The sequence below is a fragment of the Leiobunum rupestre genome, chromosome 9 (genome assembly GCF_980474605.1).
Source record: "Leiobunum rupestre chromosome 9, qqLeiRupe1.1.hap1, whole genome shotgun sequence".
Lineage (NCBI taxonomy): Eukaryota > Metazoa > Arthropoda > Arachnida > Opiliones > Sclerosomatidae > Leiobunum > Leiobunum rupestre.
Window position 1 is genome coordinate 27013388 of NC_143392.1, and position 12329 is coordinate 27025716.

The 12329-nt window shown below is 39.6% G+C and overlaps 1 protein-coding gene across 1 annotated transcript; it reads left to right on the forward strand.

Annotated features, from left to right (window-relative positions):
* The first annotated feature begins 1863 nt into the window (after positions 1-1863).
* Positions 1864-3164, forward strand: LOC149927033 (uncharacterized). The gene is made up of 2 exons (XM_090157791.1): positions 1864-1981; positions 2177-3164. Exons 1-2 carry the CDS (start codon positions 1864-1866, stop codon positions 2566-2568), a joined length of 510 nt encoding a protein of 169 aa, XP_090013917.1. The 3' UTR covers positions 2569-3164.
* Positions 3165-12329: the final 9165 nt, after the last annotated feature.

Genomic DNA, 12329 nt, shown 5'->3' on the forward strand with positions numbered 1-12329 from the left:
GCACAAATTAGAATAGTTTAATTTGATCTTTGGTAGTATTTTTTTTTTGCTATCATGTGTATTATAAAATTTGTTTTGATTAATTTATTTATTTGAGTTATTATTTGAATATTGTTTAATGAAAATGATGTAAGATAAATTAATAGGGTTGGTTTTTTTTACATAGACTAAAGTTTTCATGGAGGTAGGAAATTCGTGTTTGGTGTAAAGGGAATTTCAAAATCCGTGCTACATTGTGTGAAAACGGTAACTAGTGTTAGAGTTAACACGTGTTTTCTCTAACACGGGTAATGAACCCGTATTTTCTCAGAAAATCCAATTTTTCTAAGCTTGAAAACGCACGAACACGGGTTTGATATGCTGGGGTTTTTTTTGTTGGAAATGTGGGGTTGTTTATTGAACGGGACGAAACGAAAACCTCTCGTTTTGATCCATTCCTTCACGAAATACGCCAGTGGTGTAGTCGGGCCAGGGCATCGCCCCGGTGCTTTTTTCAAAGGCAGGGCGCCGCCTAACCTTGGTTTTTCCATTTTGCCAGGGCGCGCCCTGCCTCTTTTTTTCAACTTTCCAGGGCGCGCCTTGCTTCTATTTTGTAAATAATTTTTCTCGAATAAAGGGTGTGTGAATTTATTAGAAATTTTGCCCGCAGGCAAACCTAGGTACAGCCAACTTTGATTACGCTCGAAATCAAATCGAAGTTGGCTGTACCCAAGTAGCGCCCCGGTTCTTTTTTTTAGGACTACACCACTGGAATACACTAGAAAGGGTTTTTCGCTTACTTTATTTATTTCGACATTTCTACTGAATTACGATAGTAATAGAACTAGAGCCGTTTTAAACACGATACTCGTATTCAATTTCGGTCTTTCTGCACAAGCATGGCAGAAGATCGAAGCTAGTATAAAAATTCTAAACTGTGATTTTTTTGGTCAAGGTTGAAAGTGGACGTCATAAAAAATTAAAAGCGGCTAGAAACGTGTTCCCGCTAAGAGCGAAATCGGAATTTTCCGAATTCCGTGTTTCCTACCTCCATGAAAACGTTGTGAATAACTATGTTGAGAAGATTTTTAGTGCTGCTTCTTCCGCCTAAAAAAAATCAATCATCCCGTTTTTTCATTGGTTCCCTGAAACTGACGGCTTCCGACGCCATTGAAGCGTAAGTCTGTAACGTTCTTTCTTCCCCCACTGGTGAATGGTGGAAATTGGTTCAGGGTACATTTTCTATTTTGCCTATATGAAATAATTAAAACACGATGTGTAAGCTAGATACTATTTATTTTAGTATTATGCTAGGTAATGCTGTGCGATTCTGGGGAAGTCCTTACCCCATCTGGTGGCAGAAAATTTTAGTAGGGTAAACTCTGTTAAAAGCCTGAACATTAGCACGAGAGTTTCACTTCACAGATGCCTCTAATATATAGTTGTAAAATATAATTATTTGTAGAGGATAAAGTCTCTACCATTACATTTATTTGAAGCTTTACAAAGTACACGATGCGTGAATGTTTTAAATTTGATTAGTCACACAATACTGACTATAGTAGTGTGTACTGGAAATAAAAATAAATTAATAATAAGTTAATTTGGAAGTGTTTCAGCTGGATCAACAATGGAAATAAAAGTAAAGTTATCAGGGTAGGTAATTTTCACTATTACACAAGATATTTTGTAACCTAATTAGGGTTAAGTAATTTCACGCTAAAAACAAATTTGCCAGGTACTTAAGAATTCTTGCAAGAAATGTGAAGAATTCTTTCCAACTTGACGAGACACGATCTTCGCGTTCTCCACTGCACGTTTTATTGTAAATTAGCTAGTGTAAACACAGAACATAATTGTTTTTTCTTTCAGAACTAACCCAAAATGTACGTGACCAACATTAGAAAAATATTTTTGGTGCTTTTCGTCCTGTTCTGCTGGACACAGTGGAATAGATTAAGAGCTGTCAGCCCTACAGACGAGACGTTGCTAGTAGACGATGGTACCTCTATCACTAACTTACAACATATCTAACGAGATAAATATGCATGAATCGAACCGCGTAGGGATATTTACCTATATATAAACAATTTTTTTCAGATGGAATAGTTTTATAAATCACTATAAGATTAAAACTTATCTTAAGATCAGCACTTACAGTCGTGTAATTCGTCTAACAGTTTTCCATTTTGACTAGAAATCTACTGTGGATCGAAATTGAGACCGGAATTATACTTCACGGTCAGTTCTTTGGCCAATACCTCCATAAGTGGACAGATTACCCAAAGGCAATTGGAACTCAACTGGTACAACATTAACAATAGCCCTGGAGATGTCGTGGCCATCTTCGATCACGATCCGACCGAATCAGTCAGCGATCCGATCGACAGTCAACGAGTGGACGGCTTGAAAGACGGCTACTTCCGTTCCAACATTCAATTTCCGGTCATCAACTTCGACGAGACCAATCTAACTTCGAACTGTTTGGGTTACTGGGGGGCCTATTTGAAATCGGGGCTGAATTTGTTGGCCTTCACTTGCGTCCGCGCTCGACCTACCTGGATGGCCGACATCCGAAAATACATTTGAAAATCCAATTTGACCAGTTTGATCATACCAGGCACTCACGACTCCGGAAGTTACTCGCCGTACTTGGGCAGAAAGAGCGAGAACGTGGTGGATAGATACATGTTCTCTCAAGACGACGACATCTTCACGCAGTTCTGCTTCGGGATTCGCCACGTGGATCTCCGCGTCGCTCACTACGAAAGCTCCAGAGAGAAGTTCTGGATCAACCATTCTTTCTTCCGCACCAACAACCCGCTGTCCAAAGTAATCGACGCTGTGAAGCGTTTCTTATCGGCGACCAAAGACGAAATAATCATTCTGGATTTTCATCGGTTCCCCGTCGGTTTCAAGAACGATTCCATTCACAGCGAGTTGATGAGCACCCTAGTAACTGAGCTGGGTCCATGGATGATACCCAACCGAATGGGCTACTCCGCGACGGTGGACGAGATACTGGACAGTGGTAAAAGGGTCCTGGTAGGCTACTACAGCCGAGCCCGACTCGGACACGAACTATTTTGGCCGGAAATAAAACAGAAATGGGGCGACGAACAGGAACCGGAAGCGTTAAAGGCGTACTTCCAACGCGTCTTCTCGTCTAGAATTCCCAGCATGCTGTGGGCGTCCATGACCGAGTTAACGCCCACTTTCGCTTCCATCTTCTGGAGACCAAACGAAGGCTTGCGGTTTCTGGCTGATAAAATGAACCGCAACATCAGCGCTTGGTTCAAAGGCGACTGGGGATACCTGTCCAACATCGTGGCCACCGATTTCTACCTCGGCAATCACGTCATTGAGACGGCTATAGAAATCAACTCGCGAAAAACGGGCTGCGCTTCGCGATCCCAGAATAACAACGTATACGAAATTTTAAATAATCGCTTAGATTAAAATCTGTACCTAGTCAAGACAAGTAAAACGCGTTGCCAAATTTATAAAATCTTCTCCACAGAAGGAAACTTTCCCGGTTATTTTATTTACCCATTGAAATTATAAGGGTCGTACTTCATTTTCTTCGGATTTATTTGGTCCGAGTTTCGCGTTTTAATTTTATTCTCGAAGACCTATTGGTCCGAGTATTTCGTCAGTTTTATCATTACTTTAATTTTGCCCCCTTTTTTATGGACTTTTCTACCTTTTCGCGTAAGTTAACTGAATTAGAGTCCATAGGTGGTTTGTATTCACTTTAGTTCCAGAAAGCGGTCATAGACGCGCTTAGTAAATTGAAACTATGGTTTATATATAAATATTGACAACTTGATTCCGTTACCGAAAGGATATTCTTGGCAGATCTACAACCTTTTAAGGTCGATCTAAAGTATTACTTGAAACACACTGTAGAGATATTGATTCAAACACAAGTACAGGAAACGGTCCAAATGTTTGCGGCCGTAACTGATTATTTTCACCATTGAAAATTTTGAAAAATAACATTCAACACTCTACACTCGATGCCGTCTAGAAGAAAAATAGTGAACTATTTGAGCCAGGATTAGGACATTTTAAAGACTTCAAAGCTCAATTTTACACATCGTGCTCTCCCCTAGTACCCTATTAAGGAGAACGTTGAAAGCCAACTTGACCGTTTGGAAGCAGCCAAAGTCATCAGTACAGTTCCCCACGCCAACACAGCAGTACCAGTTGTAACTGTCACAGTGGCGTAGCCAGGGGGGGCACAGGGGGCAAATGCCCTCCCGAAACGTATGGTCGTACGTACAAATATTTTTATTTTTTACTTTTTTTCAATGGTGTGCCCCCCCCCCCGAAACAAAATCCTAGCTACGCTACTGAACTGTCATAAAGCCCAATAGCGATTTTCGCATATTCGTTACTAAGTTTCGGCTTATCTCAGATATCAACTACACGTACATACTATGTATTGTAAATCGTACAAAAGCAAGTTTGGTAAACTCGACGGGCTAACCACTTAAAAATCTGTACACTAATTACAGGCACAAGAATCTGAGTACAGGTAATGCTAAATCTGAAATCAGCTACGTAGTCACTTCGATATAGTCAAAGCTAAATGTTTGTACACCGATTACGGTGAGTGATCAGCCCTTCGGGTAAATTTTGATCAAGTTGTTAATTGGCTATTTTACGTGCACTAAGAGATTATTTCAAGTACATTAAGTTATTACTTTTCGTGTATTAAGCGGTATTTACCCCTCCAAGTATTGATCGCATCAACCAAGGCCCAAGACGGTAGCCACTGTCGCGAATGAGCCACCATTCCTCTGTGTTCATCGAGGAGAGACCGTTCCTCGGGTCGTTGAGTCGTGAGTACAGTCCAACGCACCGAGACAGCCAAGATTAAGACTTGATTTGTCCGTAAAAGCCTTCTTCTTTGGAGGATCTCTTTCTGACTTGATGAAAAATGTACGTATCGTATAAAGGCCTTTTCACACGAGCCAACTTTTTGATCCAACTAGATGAGTCAACTAGTTGGTTCGTGTGAATAAAAGTTCGATGAGTTGATCCACCAAAAATGTGCGCGAGAAAAAAATGGATCACTGATCCATTTTTGCTGACTCAGCATTTTGATTTAAAAAGCTAACTCGTGTGAAAAGGTCTTTAGTTGGTTGATGGCAGTCTGTTGTTACACGAGGAATGAATCGCAGACGTTTGACTTGACTGTTCTGTGTTGATAATTATTCACCTTCACCCACTAAATGCTCCCCGTCGCAAAAAATATTCAATCATATATAAATAAAATGAATACCTCGACATTAAGCAAAAATTATGCGTTAAAACTAATATTTGTTTTTATGCTTACCGTTGCGTCGTTTTTGACCGAGTGAAAACCAACCAAAATATATCACACGGAAAGAGTTGCCTTCGATTATTTTTATTTTCATTTTATTATTAAATAGTGATTAAGTAATTCATATCTGTGAAGCGAATCTATGAAGTGACATCGAAGTGTCCTGTGATCCAAATCGTGCCTTAGCACTTTCCAAAAACCTATTTAGGTAAACGATAATGTGCCAATCAAATCCATAGAATTCGGTCTCTCACTTGACGTTTTTTTCTCGCTGTACAACTGCTTGAACATTGTTCACACCTCAATTTATCGCGAGGAATGCGACATTTTCTGCCATTTATTTCCATCTTTTTCTTGAATACTTCTAGCCACCCGCCAGTGGCGGCCTAAGGGGGGGGCGGTCCGCCCCGGGTACCAGGGCAGAAGGGGGTGCCATCGGAGAAGCTCGACGGGGGGTGCAAATCAGAACGATTAAACTTGAAGAAGACGGACCCGTGAAAACTTCTGCACGGTCCTGGGGGGTGTCACAAAACACTACCGCCGCCCCGGGGACCCAGCCTTCTTAAGCCGCCACTGCCACCCGCGAAACGGGCTTACGGGAGCTCACAGTTATCCTAAAATAACGAGATTCTCTCTCTCTCCTTATTTTAGGAGAAAAATGTTTATGGAACGCGTTTTTACACACTATCCTAAGGGGCCCACGTACAGTGTATCCGATGCCGATGCCGCCGTATTCTACATAACTCTTCAACAATTAGGTCTAGAAAGGTCAATGATATATCAATTTATTGGGCAGAACATCTTCTTGATAGCCCAATATTGATTTTTAGGACAGGGTTTCCAGAACTTAAATAGCATCCATTTCTGTGATTTGGGCATTCGTCTACTGAACTCCTCGACCATTTAGTTATAATAGTAAATGATCGATAGAAAATGGCCCCACCTTTTGGGAATTTATATCAATTTCTGCTCTTTGGTTTTTATTGCTTAGTGTGATTTTTTTAGGAAAGGATTATTTAAATATTGTTTTTTCTTGGGATAGCGCTCCTTTTCGTAAATATTTATGTTAAGTTGCTATAATGAGCTTATTACGTTAGTGTACTGAGATATTGTAATTTAACTTTAATATGCCAGATTTACTCAACACATCAGGAGGATTGTGTTTACTCAAATGTCCGTGACTCTTGTGGAAATTGTATCGTATTTTAACCAGACACGCCCCATTTCCGTAAACTAACGATACTTTTTCGTTTATGGAACGGATCAAAGTTGGCTCTTGGAACAAAGTGGCTCTATCCCAATTCCCAGATACCCGAAAACTATCGCTAAAGCAGATTCTATTGGTTTTTCCTCATCGTTATTCGTAAATTTGACTTGCATTTAAATATAATTTTTGCATCGTTTTCTTATATTTTGATAATTTTATTTAAGAAAAAAACGTTCTTATGACTTTTTAATTTGTCTGTAGCAGACGCTAGATCATAGGGGCTACCTCGGAGAAGCTAGCGCCGTTACGCCACCTAGACTCATTTCGGTCGCAAATTAATCGGGAGGTTCGTTTCGCAACAGAGAACAGAGAGACATTTTGCCGGGAGTAGTGGCTCACTCCTGTAATCCCAGGCGTCCGGGAGGCAGAGTTTGTGGAAGGCCGTGTGAGGACGACCACTAATCCCCCAACGGGTGGTTGTCATACTTCCGCCACGGGTGTCCCAACCCTATCCCCAAGTATCCCCCCGTTGGCGTGGCCGTTACACATATCTCGCACCTGATTAAACAAATGAACGAGCGGACTGTATTGTCCCACCCGTCACAATGGCTTATAACGAGCTTCTAAAAAAAAAAAAAAAAGAGAGACATTTTGATTTGCTCCGATTCTAAGTAACGGCTACGCGTCCGCAGTTCATGTTGGAGTTTCTTCCCCTTACCAAACACGCTTTAAAGGTTTGCTGAGTAGCCATATCATGTCACCTTTACCAAATTGCGACATAAGCCCCAAAAGGGAGCCAGGACTGTACTCGAACATCATCGATTACTCGGCATTTGTTGAGGTCGAGTTCGAGTACTCGACCTCGAATAAGAAATTGCAGAATACTCGTCGATTATCGAGTACCAAAAAAAAGCATAGTCGGATACTCGATTACTCGAATAAGCGGCTCTAAGTTCAAAGAGGGGTTTTTGTAACTTTTTAGGGTGGTAATAATAAACAGTAACTTCAAGACGTGTAAATAACAAATGCTTTGAATGAACTTGGGGATTGATGACTGTTTTTAATACGTAGTGCGCCTGGGCGGTTTTTCTAAAAACAATATTATTAAGTTTTGGTTTTGGTTTGGATTGTCACTTTGATGTCTCTTCACGAGTTCGGATGTCGGCCGGCGTTAGGACTCAGGAGTCTTAACTTCCTAAGCAATATACGGACAGACGGGTACATTAATAACTTTAAAAAAATGTATGTTGTATTGCTATTTTATTATTAATTACTATAATAAGGCTAGTAGCCTAGTATACTAGTCTTTTAGTGGCACTAGTAACTATAAGGTTAATAAAGTTGTGTAAACTGAGGTTCATTTAAATTAAAGGAATATTTTTCAGCAATGAAAGTTAGTTTATACTCATTTTAAATTGAACTTCCTAATTACTTGATCAAAAACAGCTCCTAAGTACAGGTTTTTTCTGAGTTACTTGACTCTATTAAGAGAAAATTTCCTCTTAATCAAGTACTCGATTACTCGACTCGACTTCAATATTACTCGAGTCGAATACTCGATGAAAAAAATTTCGTACTTGATACCCGACTCGATTGCCTAAAACCACCAATCGCACAGCCCTACCTAGAAGTCGTTGGCTTTTATTTTTTGACGGAGATTTTATGGAAGGGCTCTTAAGCAAAATTAGCAGCGTTGCCAACCGTACTATAATTATAGTACATTTCGATAATATTATCTTTCGAATTTCTACGTACTATAATTTCAATCACATACTATATAGTACGCTTTTTGCGATTATTTTACTATATTTCCGATATTAGCGCGATAATTCCAGATATTTTAGAAAGTTTCTTTTTGTTAACCTAAGAACGCAGTTTCCAGTCGGTTATATTACTTCTAGTAGGCTAAGAATGGAAATATTATACTCCTTGGAGTGTTTGGTTCTCAGACTCGCAAATACGGCCGACTAATCAAGCGTGTTTTAGGAACGAAATAGGCCGTGGAACTTGGAAGTGGCGGCAAAATAAATATGTTAGTCACATCCAATTATGATCAAGTGCCACCAGGCTACAGCGAGTAATCAAAGCTGGCCGTAGTTGTGTACTATAATTTTAGAGAAAATTCGATAATTTGTGGGCTTTGATACTAAAATTTAAGTTTTGGGACCTGGCATCGCTGAAAATTAGGCAATTAGATCACATAGTGCGCGTTCCATAATTTTACCTCAAATTTGAAGTGAAAAAGTTTGCCTTTACACCTTCAGTGTTGGAAGGACTCCCTTTAGCGATAATCTCCCAACAAATGATCGTCCTTATAACGTCAACTCGTGTGTATTATAGAAAATTTATGTCCGTGAATGCATGAAGGAATAGCAGAAGTAAATGAACCGAAGATATCAGACTGCTATACTCCCCATGTTGGAGGCGTTTTTCCTATGAAGTTACATTTTGACCTCGAATTTGAAATTTTGCGCGCTTCTAGGTCGAAAAAAATTTTTTTTGTTTTTATGAAACCGTTTTTTATGCACATATAAGGAACTATACCGACAATTCCCAAGTGCAATTTTTCGCGTCAAAAGACGGGGATGGACAGTGGCGTAGCTAGGGGGATCCGGCCCGGGTGCCAAACGTTTGGGCGTGATCGGGGGTGACACCCGACCGTGAAAAAAAAAAACTTACACAAACTAGAGACTAGTAAGTAGCTCACCACGATATCCGCCCCATGCTAGCTACGCCACTGGGGATGGAAACTAGCTTATATTTGACTCGATTTTATCATCATTTTCATAAGGAAAACGCCCTCCGATTCTGATCGCTATTTCGATAATTTCGGTTCATTTACTTCTAGGAATAGTGAATGGCCTTAAAAAAGCGCTCGAGCATCTTATAACTGCGCTGTGAGTGCTCATTTTCACGAAGCGCATCTGATGTTTTTTTTCTAATATCTTCTTAATGTATTACCAGTTTTCTGTGATATTTTATGTAGTGCAAAACTACTTAAATTCCCACGAAGTATGCTCGACGATTAACTGTTGTTTCGGCCGCGTATTTCTAGCTATCCTAGGCTCGGAGGTCTTTGGGTTTTGTTGGTTTTATTTATCACGCACCACTAATACCACCTCTAAGTTTGAAACGCGCATAGCGCCCTTTGTACCACCACTGGACGGGCGAAAAAGAAGAAATCAGGCGATAGTATCGGCACCTGGTAGAGATAAAGTGAAGCTTCTCCTTCCCCCTTTCTCTCTCTACGCACCTCTCTCTTACCAAGCAGCTGGCATCATGCATTGCGGGACGCGTTACGTTTCTCTTTACCGCCACCGGGTGGATTTAGCGCTGTACTTTCGCCAGTCATTTGCTTGAACCAACACTGCTTTCCGATTCAAACTTAGGGTTGATAGGCTTATGCTAATACGTATATATTTGGAGCCAAAAGTTCCATTTCTAAAAATAAACAATTACCGATGTCTAGGCGGCGCTGCAAGTTGCAACAACAATATACAGCCATAATTCCCCATCTAGTTCGGTATCTTTCAAATAGATGGCGATAGCTATCCATTCTAAGTTTTTATTGTGCTAGCTTATTTTTACGATAAAGTATTTTTGTTGAAAGCGTTTCGCGGAAATCCGTTGAAATGAAATAAGAGGAAGTATAAAATAATTTTTTTCCCCGAAACAAAGCGTTGCAAATGACGATGACGCGTATCAATAATTATAAGCGTGACAAATTATAAATAAGGACACGGATTTATAATCATAAAACTGGAGTAGTTTTGACTTTCGAACAGGTCGAGGAATTCTAATAAAATAAGCTCTATCATAAATTCTATTTATATCATATTCAATTTGTAAAAAAAATCCACGCGCTTCTTGATATTTTACCGTAAATTGGCTCGCGCAGATTTTATAGAGCGCAAAAAATAGTGCAAGGCGAAAAACATTTAATTTAGTTTAAAATGCAAGTTTAATTTCTACATTTTACATCTTGAGACCAAATAATATATGTTATATTTGATAATTGATAATTGTCTGCTCCTGGTTGCACCAAGAATCTATTAAATAGGGGACTGAGTCTCACTGTTCAGGCTTTAAAAAGCACGCGTTAATACCGGTAAAAGGAAAATCACGGATAATTTTAGTTTAATGTGGATAAACTTGCCGTCTCTAAGGTTGAATTCGGGCGACGTTTTGTTGAGAAACTGGAGATTTCACGTTTAATTTTGACAAAATGGTGCCGTTGTTGTCGGATAAATGATTAGGCTTAGTAAATTTTAGACCTTTTATTTTTAAAATTGGTTCTTTAAAAGTTTAAGTAATGGTAATTAACCATTGTGTTAAGTAAAAATAACTAGTAAGCCACGTATGGCTGAGGTTTTTTTTATCAATTTCATTTGTAAACTTAAAAACATTAACTTTCTCGCACGTACTGTCGCCCACAGTGAGTCCCCTTAGATTCATGATCCGTGGTTGCAGCCGGTCAGTGTCATAGTGACAAGTTTTGCTAAACCTAAAATCGCCCAGGAATAGCGCTCCCAAAAACGAGGTGGTTTTCATTGGATAATCGCTCTCACATGCTCTGTAACGGAACGATGACGTCACTTTCGATTTAGAGAGCAGTTTCGGAACAGTCCAAAGAAATACGCCTTTAAAAGCATATAGCTAAGAGGTTATTGACCTCCTTAAAATTTGTATCAGAATCTAGTTGTCAACATTTATATATAAACGAATTTTAATAAAATAATAATTTGAAGGACCATGCGTTGGTACCAGGATACGAAACAAGACAGTATAGCGGGTACCAATACTAGTTTCACCATACTAACAAGGAGACGACCCGAGGTGGAACACACCGATTTTGTTCAAACTCGGGGGTTTGGTAGACCTTCGTGTAACTTGAAAAACCCTAAAGGGAAATATCTCCATAGGCAACCGTTTGGCCATGGCAACCAAAAATGTTTTTGACATCACAAAATGGAAATTTTCCCATTGAAAATAGCATGGGAATCTGTAAAAAATTTAAACTTTTGAAAATGCTAAAAATAGAAAATATAAATAATAAAATAATGAAAAAGTTTGAAATTGATTAAAACTTTTTAAAATGGTCAGATTCCCAGGTTATATTCAATGGTAAAATTTTCATTTTGTGTTGTAAAAAACATTTTTGGTTGCCATGGCAAAACGGTTGCCTATGGAGACATTTACATTTGGGGTTTTTCAAGTTACATGAAGGTCTACCAAAGCCCCGAGTTTGAACAAAATTGGCGCGTTACACTTCGGGTCGTCTCCTTGTGCGGTATGACGCCTTTCTGGAACCTAAGAGCAACAAACACAACACCCCACACAAGGAGAACGCAACTCGTCAAAAATCGGGGATTTTCTTGTGTACGTTTTTCATTGGCTAGACGCTTTAGCGCCTGCTGCCGTCGGAAGGGGAAAATTCGGATATGGTCTCCCCCCCCGCCCGTAAAACGTTCATCGTAAAGGCTCGTGACGCTCGTCCAATGAAATTCGTACACAACCCTTCGTTAGCGTATTTAAAGGCTAGCTGCGTTCTCCTTGTGTTTGTTGCTCCTAGCTGGAGCCTACATAGGACCGAATCTTTAAAACAGTGGCGTATTTATAAAACAATGCGTGACGAAATACATCATAAGAATACAGCTTTCTGGTTTTACTAATTTTGGTAACTAAAACTTTCTGGGAGTGTTAAATTTCAGACGGAAATCCCATAACTCAAAAGGAACAAAATAGTGACTACTTTGGGTACTATAGGAATTCAGACATTCTTAAAGCAAGGGTCGTGAAGTAACTCTTTTT

Bases quoted from the DNA above. Each gene is read 5' to 3' on its own strand.
- LOC149927033 (XM_090157791.1), top strand. From the start codon at position 1,864: ATGTACGTGACCAACATTAGAAAAATATTTTTGGTGCTTTTCGTCCTG. The intron at 1,982-2,176 runs GTACCTCTATCA...CATTTTGACTAG, and splicing joins GACGTTGCTAGTAGACGATG to AAATCTACTGTGGATCGAAA.